Genomic DNA, 22,999 nt, shown 5'->3' on the forward strand with positions numbered 1-22,999 from the left:
TAATTGTGAGAAGTGAAACTTGGAGGACATCCGCATGTAAAATCCCCCACCAAAGGAAACCAATATGTTTGGGAAATCAAAATGAAGCACTAGTAGGAAGCCAGCTCTGGCGTAGTGGCACCACTGTGATGAGTGTTAGAAGTAAAATGCTGAAATGGTGCCCCCAATTTTATTCTTTTATGTTGTATAATGACACATTCTATGCATGTGATGTGAGGTCGTTCAGCATGCTTGCAAATAAATTATTCAGTAGTTCATATACACATCATTGTATTATGTAAGAAGTTGAACATGGAACTGCTAGAATGGAGTTTCCAGAGTCCAGCCATCTTCGTCCTACTTTGAAGCCTATTCCCAGCATGTTTGCTGGTTGGATTTAGTTTGCTGCCAGTGGTAGACAGAGTCAGCTTGAGAATATTTTATAACAAAATGCTGAATTTTATGGCAACTTTTATTTCAAATGAAGGTGCCATCCTCCTTCCTCAATAAGCAGGGACAAATCGCAACTCCATTTCAGCTCACAGGGAACTCTATTTAAGCGACTTGAATCAAGAATATTCCGTCTGAAGCCTGATTCATCTAGAACACAGGGCAGGGTGAGCACAACATCACCACAGGTGGCAACAAATAATGGTCTTGTTGGGCGATTCGGGATATAACTCAACATCACCCACTGCATCAGCAGCAGGGCATTAAAACCTAGGTGCATTCCACAATACCATCACCACTAGAATGTGCTGCCTTTTACACAGCTATATTTACACATTTTCATCTGATAAGACAAACTTTCCCTTTTATAGCCAAATTTGTGAGTGCAGCTCAGAAGAGAAGACCAGATGGAAGAGCACAAAGTTTATCCACTCTGTTGCAGGACCGCAATCAACTTTGTGAGTTAGTCCAAGGAGGGAGAAATATGATCGGGGGAGTTTTGGAGACTCTCCATAGTAATTTATCTACTTCTAACATGACTATTAACAAAAGGACAGCCTGCATAGAGGATTGATTAATGACGTTCGTGTGGCTTTCATTAGCTAACATAATTGTCAGTCACCGGTTGTCACTGTGGGATCTGCACATGTGTGATGGTGGGCTTTTTACACATTTATGCAGGGAAGACTTCACTGGGATCATAGCTGAAAGCTCACTGTTACTTGATAATATTTTGCAGATTTCCTGTGTAATTTGTTCAATGTGTTGAGGCTGTTCAGATTAGCTGCACAAACGTGGAGAGTAAAGATAGGAGCTAGCTTTGCATTGTCAGATCCTCCAGAGACCAGAAATAACAACTTATCTAGTGTCACATGCCATCAGCATTATATCTGCAGCATACACATGCTAAAATTTGTTTCCTGTTCTTAACAACACAGTACAATATTTGATATAGCTGCATGGATAATATTTGAAAAATAAGGGCACAGTAGATGATTAAAACAAGAGGATTGCTTAGATGAATGAGGGTTTTTTTTTTTTTGGAAATTTATTTTGCCCTCACCACAAGTATTTATTCACCCATTAAATTATTGGAATAAATGAACATGTCGCATTGAGTTTTTGTGGTGGTCAGAATATGAAATATAAGTATTTTTGGATTACCACAAGTTTTTTCCTAAATCATGTGACATAGCAAATAGGAAAAGCAGATCACAAAACTAGACTTTGGAAGTATACCTCGTATACCTGCATGTTTTGAGTTAGAGTCAGAAGAGTTTATTTGTGATCTTGTAAAATCTTTGAAAATACTTAAAGCCTGTAAAAAGAAGTATTCAAAAGAAATGCCTGTGAAATGTGTGGCATTAGTCTGATGGCATTTGCATGTCTGTTTTAAAAGGCTGTTCTTTGCACTTGACTGTCTGCCTCTGTTGATGCATTTCTAAGGGTGTGGATATGTTTATATTAATGTCAAGCAAGTTTGAAATAGATTTAGGCACAGACTGCTTAAAACTTGCTATGTTATTAAATTGTTTCAGGGTGTGGAACTACCACCCCTCTAGAAACACATAGAAAGCAAAATTATGAACTGTGGTAGACCAAATACAATTAAATCACACTTAAGATTCTCGGAACACCTCCTGCATTTGAAGCATTAACTTAGCCTTGAGCTTGCCTTCAGCCAATTTTTTAACAGATCTTTTATGCATAGATAAGACTTGCAAGACAAGTAAAAAATTTTTTGCACTTTTAAAATTCGAGTACTCAGTTAACAAGAATTGACCCCAAGTTTAGGAACTACCATTGGCCTTATAAATAAAGTTATTACTAGGTATTGGAAGATACTTGGTGAATAGGTTTTATTTCAGTGAAATAAATGAGATTGTTTCATGTGAGTAAAGCATATGCCTGAGAAACATGAAAATGAATTCTATTAACAGATAGCTATTTATATAATCTATGACAAAAGAAAATTTACTCTGTTGAAAATTGACTTACTATGGAAGGATGAAAAAAATCATACAAACCACATGGACTCAAATATTAGTTTGCATTTTTATAAGAATCTATGAAATATTCAGGGTTATTCCAATAGTCCTGGAAGACAAAAAGTTTCAAATAATATCCACAAAGATAAAAAAAGGTTTAAAATTATTGCCCTGTGTCCTTGATACTTGAATTTGGGTTCTACCCTGAGTGAGTGAGAAACTTTGTGTAGTCCTTGTCTAGAAGGTACCACTGACAGCAGGACACCCATAGGTCAAAGATGCAATCTGTTGGTAGTACACAGATGTGTTTCTTCACTTATGCTATGGAGGATTTTGAGTTATCAACTTAAGAGAACTGTTTTCTGAAAAGCTGGATATCCTCATGTCATAGAAGTTACCCCAGAAGGACGCAGCAGGCACATTATTACACCTGGACTTCTAGGGATGCAAAGTTAGAGTAGCCATGAGCTTTTCCACATCTGATGGATTTGGAACTATGTGCAAGAGAGAGAAATTCAGGCTGGTCACTAGAGGTATCCTTGAACCCCAAACATCGAGAAATGTTCGTACATCAGGGTCAGCTTAGGAGGGGATATTTTAGCTCAGAAGGACCTTGGATCTGAAGGTCTCTGCCTCATTGCATCATCTCGTAAGACAAGGGATGTACCACTCTGCGTATGGACCCCAAAGGAAAGGAGAAATGTTGACCTGCCCAATGAACAATTGGTTTCCTTCCATCAAAAGACCTAGTGGGGTTGGAGCCCTTGAAGTCACAATTGTGAGGATGAACCATATGAACATTTCAGTGCAATACTGCTGGCAGAATTTAAATGATTTAAATGAATTTAAATGATTCATTATTAAATTTAACTTATACATTATTAACTCCAATAATTATGAGAATTTCTTTCATAACTGCAAATTAACCAAGACTTTAAAAATACTTAATGACATGAACATAAAGAAGCAAACCATAGACACCAGAACCTCCTTGAGAGTGTAGAGTGAGAGGAACGTGACGACTGAAAAACTACCAGTTGGGTACTATGCTTGTTACTTGGGCAACAAAGTCATCTATGCAGCAAACCCCTGCAACACTCAATTTACCCATACAGAAATCTGTGCATGTACCCCCTGCATCTAAAATAAAAGTTGAAAAAAGAACAGACTAATGCACACAGACACACACACACACACACACACAGAGACACACACACACGTGCGTACTTAATGAAGCCTAGGTCTTTTATCTAATGGCAGAAAGATCAGATGAGAAAGGCAAAAAATCAGAGACAGACCAAGGTTGCCGGTTTTATTTTCCTCTATGTATGTGTTAGTGTGTATATGTATAAATGTATTTCTATTTGCTAAACCGTCTAAAGTTTAGTTGAAAACATCATGACATTTCACCCCTAAATGCTTAAGCAGATATTGTCTAAGAACAAGGAGATTCCTTTGCGTAACCGCAATGCAGTGCTCCCACTTGAGAAATTTAACTTTGATACAATATTTTTATTCAGATTTCCCCAGTAGTCCCAATAATATCCTATGTAGCTCTTTTTCCCTTGGAGCAGGATCCAATCAGTAGCTCCACATTGCATTGACTTGCCATGTCTCTTTAGTCTCCTTTCATCTAGATCACATTCACAGTCTTTTTTGTTATTTATGACATTGATTTTAAAGCCTATTTCAGGTGTTTTGTGGAATATCTATCATTTTGAATTTGTGGTATTGTTTGCTCATGTTTGAAATCAAGACACCTAATACAGAAATAAGAAATAAACTAATGAAAACAGAAGGTGAAGAGGAAGGAGAGATGAGCTAAAGAGAGAAAAGAAAAGAGGGAATGAGAGAAAAGAGGGAAAGAGAGAGACAAACTGATTTTGTGATAAAATGTTTGTCAAAGTGGAAGAAAACAAAGTCTCCATGGATTTATGTTCAGACTATATTGATAAGCAAATATATGGAGTGGTAAGTGGGGAACATGGTCCTTAAAGAGAAGGTATCTGAAGTACAGTTGACACTCAGACAATGCAGGCGTTAGGGGTGCCAATCCCCTGTGTGGTCAAAAATTTAAGTGTAACTTTTGACCCCCGCAAACTTAACTACTAATAGCCTACTGTTGACTGGAAGTCTTATTGATAACACAAACAGTTGATTAATAAATATTTTTATCTTATATGTGTTATATATGGTATTCTTATAATACAATAACATGAAGAAAATATTACAAGGAAGAGAAAATATATTTACTATTCACCAGGTGAAAGTGGATCATTATAAAGGTCTTCATCCTTGTCATCTTCATGTTGAGTAGGCTGAGAAGGAAGAGGAAGAGAGGGTCATTGGTCTTGCTGTCTCAGGGGCAGCAGAGACAAGAAAATTCATGTATAAGGCATTTTGCTTAGAGGCAAGGGAATAAACCTTGGAAGTTCTGGTGTGTTCCCAAGTTAAATGTAAAATTAAGAGGGGTGAAGAATTCAAACTAGTTATTTCAGTTCATACATAAATTAATGAGGCAATGTATTTTTCTTAATATATGTAAACCAATTTTTTTGGTGTCATTTAGCACCAGCAGATTTGTTTCTTTAAAACCCTTCACCAGGCCTTTGGCTCACACCTGTAATCCCAACATTCTGGGAGGCCAAGGCAGGCGAATTGTTTGAGCCCAGGATGTGGAGACCAGCCTGGCTAACATGGCAAAACTCTGTCTCTACAAAAAATACAACAATCAGCCAGTCATAGTGGCATGCACTTCTGGTTCCAGTTACTCAGGAGGCTGAGGTGGGAGGGTCGCTTGAGCCCAATAGGTAGAGGTTGCTGTGAGCCATGATCATGCCACTGCACTCCAGCCTGTGCAACCGAGCAAGACCCTGTCTCAATCAATCAATCAATCAATCAATCAATCCCATCACCAGGCTCACAAAGTTAAAAATGATCTTAAGGAGTTAACAGAAATATGTAGACACTACTTCAGATACATGAGAATTTAGTCTGTTTTTAAAAACCTGCAAAACAGAGATTCATGAACCACATTTTAAAAAGACTTCTATGAAAGCTTTTCAGAAAAAAATATTTTCAAGCTGTCAAAAAAAAAAAAAAAGAACTAGACAAAATCATCAGGTATCAGGGGCTAAGAACAGCTAAAATAAGTTTTCTAATTTGTCAGTGTTTCCGCTACATTAAATGCCTGCTTCTCTACCTCATCTCCCAGCCACCAAATAAATAAAAAGGGGGATATGTAACTGTAGGGGTACTGCTAAGAAATCACAGTGTTCAGATGATTTTTTTCTGAAATGTATTGGAAACTTCATGTGTTCATTCTTGACATTTTTTGGATTTACTTGGCAAGGGCAGAATCGTAGAAAAACAAATAGAGTTCCCTGAGTAGGAAAGGTACTCCATTTCCTGTTCATGGTTAGGTGACCCTGATTACTGTCCTTGGAGTCTTGAGCCCCTTACCCAGTGAATAAGTAGGTACTGAATCAGGGAGGTGCAGACTCATTTGCCTGGGTTTGTTTTCTGGGAGTTCCTGTTTAACATTCCTGAACTGGAGCAGAAGTAGATTTTGTAGCTGGCTTTTCTGAGACTCTGAGGAAACTGAGAGTTGTTGAATTCTCGGGTTCTGTGATGTTTGATACTTATTAAGTGAAATTATGTGTGCAGAGGAAAATTTATTCATCTATGCTTTTAACAAATGGCTGTGATAAACAGAATTAGACATACTATATGGAATTGCATAACACACCACCACATGTCCGTATTACCCGCTTCCACAGTTATCGGGTTCTTGGTAATTGTTTTTCAACTTTATGCCTATCCATTCCCCACCACCATATTATCTTGAAGCAAATCTCAGATATTATAACATTTTATCTGTAAGTATTTCAGTAGATATTTTTAAGCTGTCTTGCTTAAAATAAGAATGGTATGTAGGTGTTTAATGTATTCTCCAAGTTAATGCATAATTTAAGTACTCAAGTCTCTGTTGAGACTATTTACATGCACTAAATCCGATCAAAGAGAGAATCTGATGTGACTAGTGGTCATCTGGAATGGTCCATTCATTGTGTTTGGGATAGCAACTGTGTAGGTCCAGTCAAAGAGTGGTAGCATCAGAGAACTTCTGTCTTGAAGAAAGGGGCCATTGTTAAGATTGAGGGGTTTTCTGTGTTCTTTGGTCCTCTCTGATGACAGGATAGTGAAATGAGCCCTAGCTCTGAGTACCCACAAACTTTGTAACCATGGATAAAGTCAGCCACTTACTTATCTGTGAAATTAAACTTCCCGATTTTAAAAATGGATGTGATGCTTCCTGCGCCTATTCACAGAACTGTAATACACTGTGATTTGGGATGTGAACACGCTTTAAAAATAATGGCCCGGTTACATATTCTCCTTTTATTTTTATTTTTTTTAATTTTTTTTTTTGAAACAGAATCTTACTCCGTTGCTCAGGCTGAAGTGCAGTGGTGGGATCATAGCTCACTGCAGCATTGACTTCCTGGGCTCAGGTGGTCCTCCCACCTCAGCCTCCCAGGTAGCTGGGACTATAGGTACATGCCACATGCCGCACTAATTTTTATATTTTCATAGAGATGGGGTTTCACCACTTGCCCAAACTGGTCTCCAACCTCTGAGCTCAAGTGATCCTCCTGTCTCAGCCTCCCGAAGTTGGGGGATTACAGGTGTGAGCCATCGCGCCCGGCCTACATATGCTCCTTTAACACAGGCTTTTGGTTATTTGAAATTACCAATGTTCAGGATTCTTAATGGCATCAGAGAATATAAGCTTGAATAAGTAACTATCTAGAATTTTTTTAAGGAATAATTTTCTAATCTAGGTTCTCTTTTCTTCTGAGTATATTTTATTTGGGCATTTTATTTTTCTCCAAGATGAGATCCATTTTCACTCATCCATTTTGAGATTGTTTTTCTCTCTGTTAATAAAACCTTTGGAATGGTGCCTTGATCAGGATAACTCAAAATTAAATGTTTCTCTTTGAAAGATTGCCTGGTGATCAGAATTGTTTTTTCCTTCTCTTATTTTAGCCTTGCCTCCCCGATTGAAAGAGATGAAAAGCCAGGAGTCGGCTGCAGGTTCCAAACTAGTCCTTCGATGTGAAACCAGTTCTGAATACTCCTCTCTCAGATTCAAGTGGTTCAAGAATGGGAATGAATTGAATCGAAAAAACAAACCACAAAACATCAAGATACAAAAAAAGCCAGGGTAAGTATAATCCATAAAATAGTAGAGACTGCTGCAGCAATAAAGTAATATGACATATAAATGTTATTTAGGCCCTAATAAGTGAGCTTACTATCAGAAACATGATAGATAATAAGTGAAAAGCTGTTTCATTATATAATGACAAAAAATCATCTTATCACATAGGCAAGAATTCAGTGTTTCTGGTTCTTACAGCTTGTTGATAAAGAAAAGGATGGATGGCGAAAGAGCTATAGGAAGTAAGAAGAGATGGAAGGGAAGAAGGAAGAGTGCATTAGTGGCAGATGCTGTCATAGTAATAGATCCTAAAATTCAATTTCTTGGCCAGGCACAGTGGCTCATGCCTCCAATCCCAACACTTTGGGAGGCCGAGGAGGGCAGATCACCTGAGGTCAGGAGTTGGAGACCAGCCTGGCCAACATGGTGAAACCCCGTCTCTACGAAAAACACAAAAAGTAGCCGGGCGTGGTGGGTGCCTGTAATCCCAGCTACTTGGGAGGCTGAGGCAGGAGAATCACTTGAACCCGGGAGGCAGATGTTGCAGTGAGCCAAGAGCATGCCACCGCACTCCAACCTGGGCAACAGAGCAAGACTCCGTCTCAAAAAAAAAAAAAAAAAAAAAAAAAAGAAAAGGAAAATAAACAATTTCTTTAAAATAAGACAAATGCATATAATAATGTAGAGTACCAGTGCCTTACACAGCTAAAATCACAACTTCATTATAAAGCTCAGTAAATACTTAGATTTATAGAAAGAATTGGAATGTAACCAGTTGAATTCAGACTATTTTTTAACATGGGGTTAATGATATAATTATATCTAATAAGAATTTTTAACTGACCTGCTGATAAAGCACATTGTCACTCTAGCAGATTTTAAAATCAGGTAATCTTAAGTAGCAAGAATTTTAAATGTTCCTACTCTCCCTGAGGGGGTCCATATTTGACAGGGCTTCATGTGATTCCTGTAACATCTTGGTGGATGCATTCTGGATCTACTCTAAAATGATGCTCTGTTATCATACCTACACTCTTCATTCTTATTTACTTCCTTCCTTAAGAATCATTTCTTCTATCAAACTGCATTTTGAAATCAGAGAAGAGATAAGTCAGTTGGATTTCTGCGTCTAAAGAGTCTTTTAATCAATGTGACATGTATAATAGTGGTTCCAAACTCAAAGATGACATTTTCTGCACTCACATGTCACAGTGAACCCCCAAGTATGGTAACAGAAGCAACAGAACATTCTCCTGTACTTTGATTTTATAGGACATTAGCCAGAAAATTGTTACACATTCATGAGCAAAGTGATTACAGTGAGAATTAAATTTAATCTTATCAAAGTGTTTGTTTGCTCTGATGACTGTAATTAGGTTTTTTTTTTCTAGTTTCTGTGGTTTTATAAGCTATATACTTACTTTATTAACTACATGTTGACTCTAGTTATTGATCATGTCAGATAGATCTGTTGCTTTGGAAGTATAATAAAGTGTATTGTATCACTTTCTGCAGCAGGTGGTACTTCAAAGATACAAAATGTAATATTGTAAAGAGATATGGCATTTTTATACCTAATATTACTTATTTTTTTACATTATTCCAATATGTAGCAGTTCAACAGCACATGGCAACTATCTTACTTTGCAGATTAGGAAATTGAGCATCAAAAAAGTGTTCTGCTTTGCCTCAAGTCATATAACTAGTAAGAGACTCAGTGAGAACTGAGTTCATTATTGTTATACCCATTAAAAAATGTAATATACTGAGAAAGAAGGAAGTTAAGTTTCTTCCTGTAGATCATAGTGGTAATGAATGGTTAAACTTAGATTTGAAATAGGTCTGACTCTAAGTCTCATGCCTTTTCAACAGATACTTGTGATTTTGCTATATAGATTAAATAGATTTGGTACAAATCTGTTTCTTGGGTTCCTTTCTTAAAACTGGAGAACCTTCATATTTAACAGCATATGTGCATGAGGGGAGTAGGAAATACAATGAATGAATTGAAAAGATAAGTATGATTCTTATAAAGAAGTTTAACAGGACAAAAATACTCCTAGATTTTGGATGGAATCGATTTTGGTGTTTGCTTTTCATCCAACAAGTTAGTAAGAAATGAAGTTATCTCTACATGCAGGGTAATGTGTCATTTATTTCTATGTGGCTGTCAAAGGATACCAGTAATATTTAAGTGCCATGAAAGGTTTTATGGTAGGACTGTGGAGAAATTAAAGAGGTATAGGGTATTATAATCTCTGTACCCCGGGGGCGGGGGTCATAAGACTGTATAGAGATTATCTAGTTCAGTCTTATATAAAACATGGGAATTCTGGAAATCATGTGTTACAACACTGCTAGAGCAGGGGAGGAGGAAGGGAGGGAGGAGAAGTTCATCTAGAAGAAAGCGTCTCACACTGCAAATATTCAATCTGATGCTACCTGGAGAGAAGCAAATGAAATTTCGGTAGATAAGATGAGAAAATGAATTCTTTAAAAAAGTGAACTGACTAGAATGAATAGGCTTTAGAAAAGGTACATGTATACTTAAAGAGGTAATTTGTTACATGGCTTCGATGACATATAAAAGTATCATTAGTATTCAGAAAAGCATTTTCATATTGGCTTCATAGGTCCAGACAGCTAAGAGCACTGTCTACATATTAATAAAATCCCATAATACCAGAAAGGGCAATAGTCAGAAATTACTTCTTTTAAACAATAGTCTTGCTGGAAAGAATTAAATGGTGAAAAATGTATTGAAGTGATGCAACTATAAATCATATGCAGCAAAACAGTTAACATATTTGATCTAAAAAGACATGCTTTGTATAGAGTGGACAGCTATTTGATAATCAGCTTTTCAATTTTTAGAATTGGGTATTTTGTCATATCTAAAATTGCGTCTTTTTATTAAAAAAAGCATTGTCAGGTTTTTTTAAGATTAAAGGATCCAGCTGAATCTAAATTTAATTAACATTTGCAAGGTGTTCTATTATTTCAACTTATCCTGTAAATATAAGTAGAATGAATATAATTATTGTTATACCCATTTAAAACATTAATATCCTGAAAATGAAGGAAGCTAAGTTTCTTCCTGTAGATCATAGTGGTAATGAATAGTTAAACTTGACTCTAACTCTTGTGTTTTTCCAGCAGATATTTGTGATTTTGCTACATAAAGTCAGAAGTCAGAACATAGGGCTCTGGCATGCTTAGGATAATGGCTTTAATTAAAAGATTCTTATTTTACAGATTCATTTATATATTACTATTAATGAGTTTTAATTACTAAGATATTCAGACTATTAGTATTCTGCAGTGGTTAGTTGGTTATTTTGACTTAAACTTTTTCTTAGGCTATGATCAACCAAGCAGAGGTGAAGTTTAGTTTGAAGTGTAAGATTTTTCTGGGATTCTCTTTATTTAAATACATTGACTCTTTTCCAATCCTTAGTCTTGACTTCTTATTCACACTTTTTATAATCTAGATTGTGCATAGCAGCAGCCAAAATATCCTTTTAATCCCTTGGTGTTTAATGCAACAATTTCACAGCAATGTGCAACTTCTATTATTTTGTAAAATCTTACCCTTCTTTTGCTCATGGTCCTACTAAAAACTACATTCCTATGTGTTCTTCGTATGATTTTTGAATTCCTGTCTGAGCCTTTGTTTTCTTTCGCTAACCCACGTGTGGGGCCAATTAAAAGAAATGGAAACTGCCCTCGTGTTATATGTCTGCTTATCTCTTTGTTCTTGTTTTCTTTGACTGGTGGATGATTTCAATCAAGAAAACTGGTTAAAAAGCTTGGCGTGTGACAGATTCATATGTGAGGACTGTCAGATTGACCTCATTTAAATACCTATTCTTTCTTAGCTTTATTAAAGGCTGACTTTCTATTATTTGTATGTTTCACACACTTTTGGATACCCTTAATTTTGCCTCAGCTCTTACATATTTTAATTTTGTTTAAAATTGGCTCTCATTGTTTTATTCACATTGAAAAAGTATTACAAATTATTTCTTCTATTTTTAATGGTTGCCTTTTTTGACTTTATAATGGAAAAAGTTTATGTGCATTTTTTTCTCAGCTTAGCAACTCTATTAGATCAATTGAACTTTATATATAATGAAATCTCAATGTTCTCATGTAGAAAATGGGACTCAGTGGCATTCTATATGGTTTATGTGAGGCACGTGGTACAGTGACTGGTTCTGTTGTTTAAGAAGCCCCTCTTTTAGCCAAGCACAGTGGTGTATACCTACCGTCCCAGCTATTGAGGATCTCTTGAGTGCAGGAGTTTAAGACCAGCCTGGGAAACAAAGCAAGACCCCGTCTCTATACTTTAAAAAAAAAAAAAAATCATAATTTCCTCTTTCACTTCTTTGTCCTTTTCACGATGATCAGTTTTACACTATCTGAAGCAGTGTTGGACACACACACACACACAAACACTATCTGTATGATTTCTTAGGGGTCAGGGAACCAAAACTGTATAAACAGAAGAGTTCTTCCCTATGTGTAATTAAGTTTCCTTAGCCTGTAACTATGGTAGAAGAATCAAGCTAAAATAAAACTAAACTAAGTAATAGCTAATGAAACCTTGAATTTACCTTGTAAGTGAGCACTCACTAAAAAACACAGTGTGCTTTCTGATATTAAAAAAATGAAAAGGAAATTAATATTCAGAATTTTTTATCTTCAAATTACTTCGCATTAATTTATTTTTACACTGTACTGTTTTTTCTCATTCTAAAAGTAATGTATGGTTATGAAAATCCAAATATTTCAGGAATATAGGATGTAATTACTATAATAATAGCTAACACTTATTAGGAAGTCACTATATTGCAAAAACTGTTTTAAACACTTTCCATGAATTAACTCATTTAATATTTTTAGAAAATAAAAATCCATGGAAACACCAACCTTCCTCCAGATCCACAGAAAACTCATCAATTAAAGAGCAAAAAGTTATATTTATGACTATAAAGGAATCAGGTAGTCTTTCCAAGTTAATTTCCTTCTTGTAGACAGTATATGGTATCTTACAGAAAAGAGAAAAAGAAGACTGTTGTAGCCATACTTATCAAAGCGCCAAATCTTTTTGCAATATATAATTTTCAAGGAAGATTTGGCTCATTCTACACCCTTACTACATTCTGTCCCTACTCTAGGACACAAGGCTGGACAAATCCCATAGTTACATGTATCATTAGAATTCAGAGGGGTCTTTATGCTCCTTTAGGTCAGTGGTTTTCCAATGATGTCCCTGTAGAGTGCTAAATTTCTATTGAATTGCAAAAAGGATTACCAGGCCCTCTGACCTGGAACACTTTCTGTGTGATATTTTTGAATATGAGGTTCTGATTTAAGCTTTCATTTTAAAACAGGATTTTGTTGTAAAAAATAGTTGAAACCACTGATCTAATTTAATCTTTCTTTGCATAGAGATATTCTTGTAAGAATGTGCTTGGCAGGTGGCTATCCAGACTTGAATCTTTCCAAAGAGAAAACCTAACTCTTTCACAAGATACCCTGTACATTTTTGAATGCTCAGAAAAGTTAGTCTATGTAATATCATTCAAAACATGTTTCTTTTTTCCTTTAAGACTTAGTTTTCCTGTAAGACTTAGCAATCCCAAATAATTTCCTTTTCCATATGCATCCAGGAAATATATTTAAATAGCTACTTATATTTCATTCATAGTTGTCTGCCGGTGGGACCTCTGTTTCTTTAACATAATCCTCTCTAGTGATAAGATTTCTAGGCCCTATTCAATTCTGATCACCCTCTTCTAACGTCCTTTAATTACGGTTTTTTCCCCCATCAAATATCATTCCAAAGTGTATCTAAAGTATAATTGAGCATTCTAGATATGATCCAGCCAATGAGGAATGTATTGGGGCTTTTATCCAATTTGATTGATGCTCTGCTTTAATATTAATTTGGCTAAAGAGTACCTAAGGTTTTTTTGTTCTTCTTTCTTTTTGAAAAGAGTTTTAAAAATGGGTTAATAATAAAGCATGTGGCTAATTAGAAATCCTTATTTCTGCATATATTGTAGTCGAGGGATATCTCCTCTTGTATTTATGTCACCAATTTTCGAACGTGAATGCACTTGTGATGCTTATCTCGATCAAACTGAATCTTAGTCTTGGCCCATTGATGATCTGTCCTAGGATTCCCAAGGGTGTTCTCCACAGAGAAGATTCCGTGGCCACATGTCATACCTGCCTTAGAAATTCACAGTACAGATTTGCAAAAAACTACCGAGATGCATTGTTGTAAAGAGACCTCTTTAACTTTTTTTTAATGCAACATTTACTTTAGCATAGAACCATTTTTTTAAATCTTCTTTCTTTTAAAGCCTAACATTTGATTACATTACTAGGAATAGTATTCCAGGAAACAATGCCAAGGCCTATTAGGAGAAGTTTGATTTTAAGACTTATCCCTTTAAGATTATGTTAGCTGTAACTATGATTACCATGTTTCTTATAGCTCCATCTAGTTCAATAGTTAAAATGTTAATTGCACTGGGTCAGGAAAGGAGTCTTTACATACAAACAGGATTGTTCCTAGATCTGTATAAATAGGAAAGAAGGGCTGTTCTTGAGGATGTTGTAATAATCTTGGAGTTGTACATTCTTGGGATGTTGTTGTAATCTCATCTCAGAATTTGGGGACTTAAGAAAAGCTACTGTTTTCTTACTTTAGAAATTTACTCTTTCTGTGGCATTGAAAAATCAAGATATTAATGCCCCACCCTGATATTGTTCATAATTTTTCTATTATTGCTAGTGGTTTCATGGTTATACATGAAAATTCTTCCAGTAAACTATGCTAAATGTTGGGCTGGAAAATCTTACTGTACTCATCCAGTTTTTTCGCACTATTTTTCAAAGATACCCATCATGAAGGAAACTTGTCATGTATGAACAAAATAGATAAATAGCTGACAATCCATTTTAAAAATCATATGATATGTGAATACTCCAAAATTCAGCCTAAAAGTTAATGCAACCTGACATTGGGTGATATTCTAATATTGGTTTATTTTGATGATTTTAAAAGTTGTCATATTTTATTGTTAAGACATATCTATTTGCAAAGATATTTGTCATCAAAATGGCCCATTATGGCTTATAGGGATATACTTCGGGGAAACTTTCCTATGAATAATGTCTCTGGTTAATGTGTGAATATTCTTTAAATGGCCCTTGGTGGTGTCCCCATTCCATAGATAGATAAAACTGTTAAATTATGTCCGCTTTTTGTCAACTTTTTTCTGTGGACCATTATTTTCAGAAAATATTAACAGATACACCTTGTGAATGAAAAGGATTCCATGGTCAATGAAGTTTGAGAGAAAATAAATAATATATCCCCTTTCAGGGAGTCACAGTACATCAGCATATTCAAGACCCTGAGAAATCCTGTGAGAATAAAGATAATGAAAAGCCTGTCTTTATTTCACCTAATATTTTCCAAATTTATTTGAATATGGAACACATTGCTTTGTTACCTCAGGTTTACCTGTTGACATCACTGAGTCATGACTGGCGAAGTTGCCTTTTTTTTTTTTTTATTTTTAGACCAAGTCTCACTCTGTCACTCAGGCTGGAGTGCAATGGTGCGATCTCGGCTCACTGCAACCTCTGCCTCCCGAGTTCAAGTAATTCTCCCATCTCAGCCTCCTATGTAGCTTGGACTACAGATGCGTGCCACCACACGCGGCTAATTTTTGTATTTTTAGTAGAGATAGGGTTTCACTGTGTTGGCCAGGCTGGTCTCGAACTCCTGACCTCCTGATCTGCCTACCTCAACCTCCCAAAGTGCTGGGCTTATAGGCATGAGCCACTGCTCTTGGCCGCAAAGTTAATTTTTCAGGCCCGATATTGGTTTGACCATCACTGTTCCTGGTCTGGACCACCTCTGATGGTCTGTGCCCTCTCATTATGGCCTTTTCCTTTCCTCCAACCAGCCATAGGAATATTAGGTTCTGCTTACTCAGCAAGAACATAATATTTACTTAATCAAACATCCAAATATTTTATTCATTCATTAACACATTTATCCAATAATGTCTGAGGACAAAGCATAGCCTGATGTATGCTCCATGAGACTAGCAAGAAGTTGACATTATAACTCCCCCCTCCAAAGTGTATGTTCTAGGTCGAGAGATGAGACATACTGAAGGAACTCTCATGAGAGACGTACTCAGGGCTGTCAGAATTTAGGCACATGAGAGCAGCTCCAGCTACATGACCAGGAGAGGCTTGGTGAAGCATTTGGCACCTGACATGGCCCTGGAAGGTCTAGCTGAGATTTTGATGCATAGGAATGCAGGATCCCCATTGTAGGAAGAAGAAATGACACAGCAAAAGCACAGAGGTGGAAAATCAGGGGGCCTACATGTGGAACTTTGGGTGGTTCAATCAGGTAGACTGGAGGAGACTAGTAGGAATTATATTTGGAACAATTGGTTTTACTCAGTTAACATTGTGGGACAAGATCAGAAAATTCACCAGAAAACTAGCAAAGTATAACGTGGCAGATTTGCAACCAGAAGGATTGCTGTCATTTCTTCCTCCCTTGTTTTCTCCCTTGTCGTTATCCCCTTAAGAGCCCAGGAAATCACAGTTACCAGGCTAGAGCATAGAAGGATTGTTGTTACTTTTTTGCAGATAGGGTCTCATCATGCTGCCCAGTCTGGAGTGCAGTGAGTATTCACCGGCATGATCATGGTACACTACAACCTTGAATTCCTGGGCCCAAGTGATTCTCTCACCTCAGCCTCCCAAGTAGCCGGGATTCCAGGGGCATGCCACCACACCAGGCTTTAGAACAATTCTTTAGAAAGACTTCAGTAAACTCTGAGCCCATCCCTGCTGTTCTGAGTTCTTATATCTCGGAGACTGCTTAAATTATAGGTTATGTGCAACAGTAAAACACAGACACAGCAGATCACAATGCTGCCCGTATTTAAAAAAAAAAAAAAAAAAAGTGAATGTTGATGTAATATTCAGAGTTTTATAAAACTGTGTGATAACGTTGCCCAAATATTTATTCCAGTATTAAGAATCTTTCATGTGGTACTATGCTCCCAGCAATGAGAATCTTAAGAAAAATTCCCTTCCTTTTGGAATTGATAAATCCTCTTCATTCAAAATTAACATTATTCTTGATATTACTCTACTGAGAAGAAGAGCGCACAGTATTTTTTTATCTGTTGTAACCTTCAGTAAGTGTCCTTAACAGACTTGTAGGAAATAACTTTATACATTTTCCTCTTCCTAAACCCTAGTGGCTGATGGCATTTGGATATAGAAAACTAAGAAAATTTACCAATTAGGTTTAAAAATCTAAGGTATTACACAGTTATTGGTGATGATAAGGGAGTAAAAAGAAAAACTACAGGACTTCCTTTAAACTACTGATTTAGGTGATAAAATTAAGATGATATCCATGGTATAACTTAATAGATGCATCTTACTTTTACTCTAGGTAAAATCATGTGGTCAGATCAATGTAATGGAAGTTGTATTTTAACATATGTGTAAGGTGGGGAGAGGCAGTTTGAGAACTCTGAAAGCACAAAAAAGTATATATTTATATTTACTGGATTTCTGTGATATATACTGACACCACTTTGGTCCTGATCTTATAGGAAGTCAGAGCTTCGCATTAGCAAAGCATCACTGGCTGATTCTGGAGAGTATATGTGCAAAGTGATCAGCAAATTAGGAAATGACAGTGCCTCTGCCAATATCACCATCGTGGATTCAAACGGTAAGAGATACCTACGGTATACTGTTCCTAAATCTGTAAGAAGAGTAATCAAGACACGTGGTAAGACTCATAATAGATTGGTGTGTTAAATCTCGTTGTGAACAAATTAAAAACAAATAAAACCAGGTGTTTCAAGGATCTTGTATGTCTTTCATAAATTTCTGTACTCCATGAGATTATATAGACCTTAACTCTACATATATTTTTTACAAAAGGATTTGAATAAGGCCATGAATGGCAGAGATAGGTTGGATTGCTAAAAGATAGAGGTTATACAATTTTTTTAAGTTGATCAGGGAGGGCAGTCGATTCTTTGGCTCTCTGAACAACAGAATACAGTCATATATATATACAGGATATATATACACAATATGTATATATGCACATGCACAGAATATATGCATATTATATATGTACATATATAATATATATGCATAGTATGTATATACATATACATATATAATATATACACACATGCATATATAATATGCATATATTCTGTGTGTGTGCAGAATACAGTCCTGACTCAATTCTGGCAATTTATTCCCATTACATCTGGCTCTAGGTAGTAGAAAGTTAGGCCATTAACTTTTTTTAGGCCTATTAATTTTGAAATTAGGACCATTTTAGAGGCAATCAATTTCCTACTATGAAGAGGCTTCATTTTCAGCTTTCTTCAGAATAGTACCAGGCAATCCTTCTTAAACAAATGAATGACTTAGAGGTAAGAAGTACAATCTACCTCTGACAACTTCTCTGAGTTATTCCAGGAAAGTAAAAGAACCACAGCTGATGGCTTTCTGTTTTGTACTAGCCTAATACTCCATGATTTGATGGAATCATCTATAGGAGCTGATGATGATGATGACCTAGCAATGCTTCTTTAAATCTTTTAGCATAATCAAATGCTATCTTAAAGTCTTTGGTGCTCCTCCCCCTCTCTCTCTCTCTTTCTCTCGTTCTCTTTCTTTCTCTCTTTCTCTCTTTCTTTCTTTCTTTTTTGAATTATGGCACTTAACTATTGCCTTTACAAAATTTGCCATCTGTTATAAAACCAAGCCTAATTGCATGGCTTCTCGGTAGGAGATGAGAAAGATTCTGCATTTCAAGGGCAAGCACTCTTAAAGTGATAGGGTAAAAATGCCAGGTCAGCACAGTTAGAGTAAAAGTAATTTTAAGGGTTAATTGTATGGGAGGCTGATGTAGTTTTTGCCACTTGATTCTTCTGTAACATACTAAGAAAGGGAGAAGGGAGATAAAAATAAGAAACAGGGCTGGGAAAATTCAGGTTAATGCCTCATCCTCTCTGGACTTCTCAAGGATCTGTTCCATCGCAGAGTAATCAAAGTTTATCACTTTCATTTTAAATATCTCCCTCCATAGAGAGTAAAAGAGAGCAGGGAAAAGGAGTTTCCATTAGGAGTCCTGTTTATTACAGTTTAAAATGTAAAACCATTTAAAATTTATATGAGTAAATATAGCATCACTTTATTTTTCAACCAGGGCAGGTTAAGCAATAGTAGTTTGCTGATATTACTTTAACCCACGTGGAATTCTATAGGATGAAGCACACATTAAAAAATTAGTTTTAATGGGCTATTTTTTACTTTCTACTATAACCATTGTTTGAAGCTTGTTCTCCTGGGTTTGTCACTGGCTTGGTTCAGTGTGTCGCCTCATGGTTAATGCTATTCAATTGTGATTTTTGACACTTGGATTTCATTTATGTAGCTATACCACAAAGTCCCAGGAAAATAAAATTAAAGCTAGTGTCATAGTCTCACTGAGTGTCTACAGAAGTATTACATTGATTATTGCATGGTTTCTGATTTACAGGATTAAGCAATGAATTATTTTTTACTCTATTATTCCTGGCAAAAACCCATAGAGTTCCTTTTTTATTAATTTGGGGGTACTGAAAGTTTGATATGGCTTTTTACATTTCTTACATAGGAAAAACAACTAATTCATTTTTTCCCACATTAATTCACTCAAGTCTTGGTCTAGTGATCCAACTTGAATATATAGTGTTGACCAATTATAGGGTAGAGAAATGAAACTCGAAGTGTTTTTGATAATGAGTCCTTTTTACCTGGCAAGAATAAAGAGAAATTTATGGAATATTTTAAGTGAGTCATTGTTAAACAACCAACAAAAATTCTTTCAGAAATAGGTTCCTATGGACTTATGTAATTAAAGCCTCTGAAGAAGGAGAATGAAGAATCTCAATTGCAATGCAAGTTGGCCTTGTTTTTATTCTCTTCTTGGAATGTTAGGAATAGATCATCCTTTGCCAACCCCTTCATTGTATTAAAAAGAATAGAAGAGTTAGCATAGAAAACAGACTTATTCAGGTTCACAGAGATATTTAGCAGCAAAAGGAGTTATGAACCCAGGTTTTGGTTTTTTTTTTCTTTATTTCTACCACAGTGCAGTTCCATCTGTATCTGAAATGTTTTGTGTGTGTGTTTTGTTTTTCGTTTTTTGAGACAGGGTTTCACTCTGTCACCCAGGCTAGGGTACAGTGGTATGATCTTGGCTCACTGCAACCTCTGCCTCCTGGACTCAAAGGATCCTCCCACCTCAGCCCACTGAGTAGCTAGGAGTACAGGTGCATGCCATCATGCCTAGCTAATTAAAAAAAAAAAAAATTTTTTTTTTTTTTTGAGATGGAGTGTTGCTATGTTGTCCACTCTGGAACTCCTGAGTTCACCTGTTTTGCCCTCTGTGGAACCCCTGAGATCAGTAAGTCCACCCACTTTGAACTCCCAAAGTGCTGGGATTACAGGTGTGAGCCACTGTGCCCAGCCTTACTCTGTATCTGACTATATGTTTGCAAATGTTTAAGTGAAATTCTTTTGCTTATAAAGAACAGAAGTTGAAGGAATGGTATGAGGCCTAAGGAGTGAGGGATTCTATGGCGAAGAACTAGAACTTCATTATAACTCAGCCTCAAGGAGATGGAATTGTATGCTGGGCATCTCTGGGAATTTAAGCAATGCGAGTTTGTGGTTTTTCTCTCTGGTGTTTCTAACTTTAATATGCTTCTGATACTTTTTTTAACTTTTGTACTCTTTCCCACATCTTCTCACCTCTCCTACTTTCAAACTCTGCCTCTTTATAATTCCAGACTTTGACCTGTTTCTTGCCCCCACGGAGCCATATTCTTCATGGCACTTTCAGGCATTCTTTCAACTTTAACCTCTATTGTATGATTGTTTCCTTGGTTCCCCAGTGAAATTCCCCAGACCAAGAATCCTATTAGCAGAGCTGATTGTTCCATATTCATTAAAAGACCTAGAGAACTTACAAATTATCTGCTGTGTGGTCATATGTCCACTGCTACCTCAACTAGGGAGGGTGAAGCCAGAAACATAGCGGCCCAGAAGCTCCTCTCTTCAAACGCTGGGGATGGAGCATGCAGCTCACCTGGGCCTGTGGCTTGGCACCATGATTGACAAGGCCAGTTTCCTGTACCTTGGAGGAGATACCCTTTTTGCTCTGCACCTTAGAGTCCTAGTTATAGTGCATCCAGAAGGAAAATATGTAATCATCTTGATCCCTTATCCTCTTCCATTGCTATCTATGAATTTGCTATATTCTGTTCAATGCTTGGTTATCAAAGAAGCTTCATTTGGGTTCTGAGCTCTCCAGGGCTTAGATGTACTGCCTTTGTGTTGTCTCATTCCTGTCTTCCTAGGAATCAGGGCAGAGGTTGCACAAAAACACTTTTTCAGAGACAAAAAGGGCACTTTCTACTGGGGTTATAAATTGCCACACCACTGAACCATGTCTTCCTAAATATAGATATTTACCATTGACTTGGGCTGACAGAGAGTGGAATTCTCAAGAATTCCTTTCCCTTCCCTTCCCTCCCCTCCCTTCCCCTCCCCTCCCCTCCCTTCCCTTCCCTTCCCCTTCCCTTCCCTCTCTTCCCCCCTCTCTTTTTTTTTTTTTTTTTTAAATAAACGGTGTTTTAAATAAACGGTGTTTTGCTGTGTCATCCAGGCTGGAGTGCAGTGGCAGGATCTCGGCTCACTACAACCTCCACCTCCTGGGTTCAAGCAGTTCTCCTGCCTCAGCCTCTTGAGTAGCTGGGATTCTAGATACCCACCACCACACCCCAGCTAATTTTCATATTTTTTGTAGAGACAAGGTTTTGCCATGATGGCCATGCTGGTCTCTAACTCCTGACCTCAAATGATCTGCCCACTTTGGATTCCCAAAGTGCTTGGATTACAGGTGTGAACCACCACACCCGGCCAAGAATTTATTGTTTCATTGGGGATTCTAGAAAAAAAAAAAAGTTGTTAAAATAAGAACATGCTGTCAAACTATTACATTATGTAGAACTCCCCTTGAGATTTTAATTTATATTTTCTATGAACTATCAGTCACTTTATTAATTTCATTTTTTCACCTTTTCTATATATTTCCAAGAAGTTCATGGCTATAGTTTGAGAATTTCTATACAGGTTTCCTTGATGAATGATCCTGGTAGGTTGCTGCAATCTAATTATCCTAATTCTTTCCTATTCAAAGGATTCCTTGTGATTTACTTAAATTCTCACACAGTTACTTTTTATGTGTTCCAAGATGTTTAGAATATATTTTGATACAAGATTATAAGAGAGATGGGGAGGTTGGGGGAGACATTCGTAGGAGGCTGTTTGCTTTTTCCCCAGATGACCTTGCTGTTTGGCACGATATTGAATCCCATTAAGACAGCTATAATAATTATTAGAATAAAATTAGATCATAAAAGTCTTCTGCAATGAAACTCATTGTTTAGATCTATCCGGATTAGTGACTAAATAGAAATGAAATGATTAAAAAATTAGGAAATTCCCCTTGAAACAGTGTATGTTTGAGTGTTAACAATGGCCGTGCTTTTACTATTTTCAAGCACTTAGAAAATAATACAGTCAAGCATTTTGCCAACCTACATTTTAGAAATGTAGGTGTTTTCTGTCTTTTCCAATGCCTTTCAACCCCTACTTTGTTCAGAATTAGAGAAAGTAATTTATCATATAGTAGACATATATCAACCTATGCAATCTGCTTATTACTTCTGGGACAATGCAAAGCTTACAAAGACCAGTTGGGTTTTCATATAACAAAGAATTTCATAGGCAGTAACTATGTGATAACTTATGAGTGAATTCCTTTTATGAATTCATCTATGACAAAGGAAAAGGCCCACATACACTATGTTTACACACCCTACACACTATATGTTCATTTGTATTTGTGGTTTATTTGGCTCAGTCTGTATATAGGGAAACTTTCACTTAGCAATTAATTCTTAGCTAACAAGCTTTGTGAAAACTCCTGGGCTTTAGAGTAGGGAAGAGAATAATAGACTTTACTGGTTTCCAAATTAATTAAGTAATGCTTTCTTTTAAAAGATTAATATAGGAGAATATATAACTAATCAATCATATCTTCTCCTAAGTTTTCTTTTTTAATCAGAAGAAAAATTATTTGAGTGAGATTCAAGTTCCCACAGGAGCAATTGGGCTTGTAGCAATAAAATAGCTGTTTCATTTGAGATGA

General features: G+C 36.5%; 1 protein-coding gene across 13 annotated transcripts in view; it reads left to right on the forward strand.

Moving 5' to 3' along the window:
• The window catches only part of NRG1 (neuregulin 1), a 1,129,346-nt gene that overhangs the window by 947,895 nt on the left and 158,452 nt on the right, over positions 1-22,999 (forward strand). For all 13 annotated transcript variants that reach the window (XM_025394184.1, XM_025394185.1, XM_025394177.1 and 10 more), the window contains exons 2-3: positions 7,470-7,647; positions 17,322-17,443. Coding sequence is in view for 11 of the 13 variants with exons in the window: in XM_025394177.1 (XP_025249962.1) it covers positions 7,470-7,647; positions 17,322-17,443 (300 nt within the window). In the remaining 2 variants the exon portion in view is untranslated. The remainder of the gene's footprint in view (positions 1-7,469; positions 7,648-17,321; positions 17,444-22,999) is intronic.

This window comes from Theropithecus gelada, chromosome 8 (genome assembly GCF_003255815.1).
Source record: "Theropithecus gelada isolate Dixy chromosome 8, Tgel_1.0, whole genome shotgun sequence".
Lineage (NCBI taxonomy): Eukaryota > Metazoa > Chordata > Mammalia > Primates > Cercopithecidae > Theropithecus > Theropithecus gelada.